General features: G+C 49.5%; 1 protein-coding gene across 1 annotated transcript; it reads right to left on the minus strand.

Annotated features, from left to right (window-relative positions):
- Nucleotides 1-877: 877 nt before the first annotated feature.
- Nucleotides 878-1808, minus strand: LOC119280905. Its single transcript, XM_037561595.1, has one exon. The coding sequence runs from the start codon at nt 1582-1584 to the stop codon at nt 1075-1077; it is 510 nt and encodes a 169-aa protein (XP_037417492.1). The 5' UTR covers nt 1585-1808; the 3' UTR covers nt 878-1074.
- Between the last annotated feature and the right edge of the window lie 445 nt (nt 1809-2253).

The following is a 2253-nucleotide window of genomic DNA, read 5'->3' on the forward strand; positions in this document are numbered from 1 at the left end:
ACTATGTTGCTCTTCTACAACGGTTACTTCAACGATGGCAGAGCTTAACAGCGATTGGCGACCCTTGCAATCACAGAAAGAGACCGTAGATGTTTTATGCTCTTTTGATACTTTCATGGGGGCCTTTGTAAGGTCTTTGTGAATAATTAATAAAATGATTGTATGCATCGTCCAGATGCAGAGGCCGGAGGTCATCCTACTTTTCAAAATAAAAATAAAAATGGGGCCTTTGTGTATTTCGATGGAACCAGCTTGGTTGCATTTTTTTTTGGTTTGGGTCTTTTGGCTCATTGCTTATGTTCTGTTATCTTTTCAGTTTTCTCATGTACTAATAAACCAAGACGGAGGCAGTAGATGTCTACTGCTGCGTCACTTGTATTTTATTCTTTGTTTTATAAATGAGACACGTATTACCTTAAAGTATGTAGGGATGTGTAGGCTGAAGCGTATGTTTAAATAAACGGCAGTAGGAGAGACCAGTAAACCAGAATGGAGGTAATAGATGTCTACGACTACGTCACTTGTATTTTATTCTTTGTTTTACAAATGAGACATGTATACCTTAAAATATGTAGGGATGTATAGGCTAGAACATATGTTTAAATAAACGGCAGTAGGAGAGACCAGTGAACCAAAACGTAGGTAGTAGATGTCTACGACTACGTCACTTGTATTTTATTCTTTGTTTTACGAATGAGACACGTATTACCTTAAAATATATAGGGATGTGTAGGCTAGAACCTATGTTTAAATAAACGGCAGTAGGAGAGACCAAAATTGACAGCTCCTTTGTATTTACAACAGAAGTGTCACAAAGCACCCACGTCAAAAAAAAAAGTGTCACAAAGCACAAATCACAAAGTTCAAAACTCAAAAAGAAACATATGCCACGGTCACAGCATTGTTCTCTTCACACACGCGACACTTGAATCGAATGTACACTTGGGGGTGGATTAACAAGACAAAAATAAATGTGAGACATGCAACAGGAATATTTACCACGCGATCAGACAGGAAAATGAGACCATCCATGCAGAAAGGACAATACCGGCACGACCGGGAGCCAGAGCTCGATCAGGGGTCCTCGGCGATGCGCGCCAGGTGCGGGTGCCACGACGTGGCGTGGCTGCCGGTGCTCATGCGCCTCCGGTGCTGCTGCTGCTGCTGCTGCTGCTGGCGACCTTCGACGGCGGCCGTGGCCGCGCTGCCTTCCGACTTGCTCCGGACGTGGTGGCGATGGTGTCGCCGGTCCTCCTCGGCGGCGGCGCCGGGGCTCGGCTCGCGCTTGGTCTTGGTCTTCTTCTTGGCGTCGGCGGGCACGGAGGCGGCCGGGAGGAGGAAGTAGATCTCGCCGCGCTCCAGCTCGGCCTCGGGCGACACGATGATGACGATCCGCGGCCCGCCCTGCTGCCTGGACCCGCAGGGCCGGCTGAGCACGTGGTTCGGGTGCGCCGCCAGGACCTCCCCGGCGAGCACGGCCCGGCCGTACTCGTCGACGCGGCCGCTCAGGTGCACGATCCGGACCAGGTCCAGCGCGCCGCACGGCAGCACGCACGCCAGGCAGCACCTCAGGCTGTTCCCCATTCGATCAGCTCAGGGTTGCTGCCCGCGTAGCTAGCTAGGCGCCTAGCCACCTTCCTCTCTCCCTCTCGCTCTTCTCTATGTAGATACCTCTCTTCTCTTTGGTGGCGTGATGTGACGACCGGAGACGCATATAAAGAGAGAAGATAGGATCGACGAGGAGGCCAAGAAGAATAATGGTCACAGTTTGGTGAGAGAGGTGCCAGCAGTATTAAATCTAGCGAGGGCCACTGATGATCAGCATCACTCATGCATGTGTGTGTGTGTGCGCGCTTGTCGTCCTGGCCGGCCTTATGTAAATCTAGATCCTTAACGATCGTGTACTAATACTCACGCTTACGCATCCAACACTAATCAGTGCATAAGGAAGGAGCTAGCTAGCCCCATGGCCATGTTCCATGATTTTTTTTCCAAGCTATAGAAACTAGTTGCCTTTTATTTGATTATATATATTTTTTCTCCTCGGTCGACCGATCGGTCGATCCGTTGAGGGGCTCAATAATGGCACAGCACACTGATGCGCACGTACAGCCATGCTGCCTTGCTGTACCGCTTGGTTGTATGCGCTCATCTCATGAGTGCTGCCTGCAAGCTAGTGTGAATCCACAATTGGATATGGGGGTTTTGTTGGGAATGATGATCGATTCATTATTCGGCATGCTTTGCTTGATG

Source organism: Triticum dicoccoides, chromosome 3B, assembly GCF_002162155.2.
Source record: "Triticum dicoccoides isolate Atlit2015 ecotype Zavitan chromosome 3B, WEW_v2.0, whole genome shotgun sequence".
NCBI lineage: Eukaryota > Viridiplantae > Streptophyta > Magnoliopsida > Poales > Poaceae > Triticum > Triticum dicoccoides.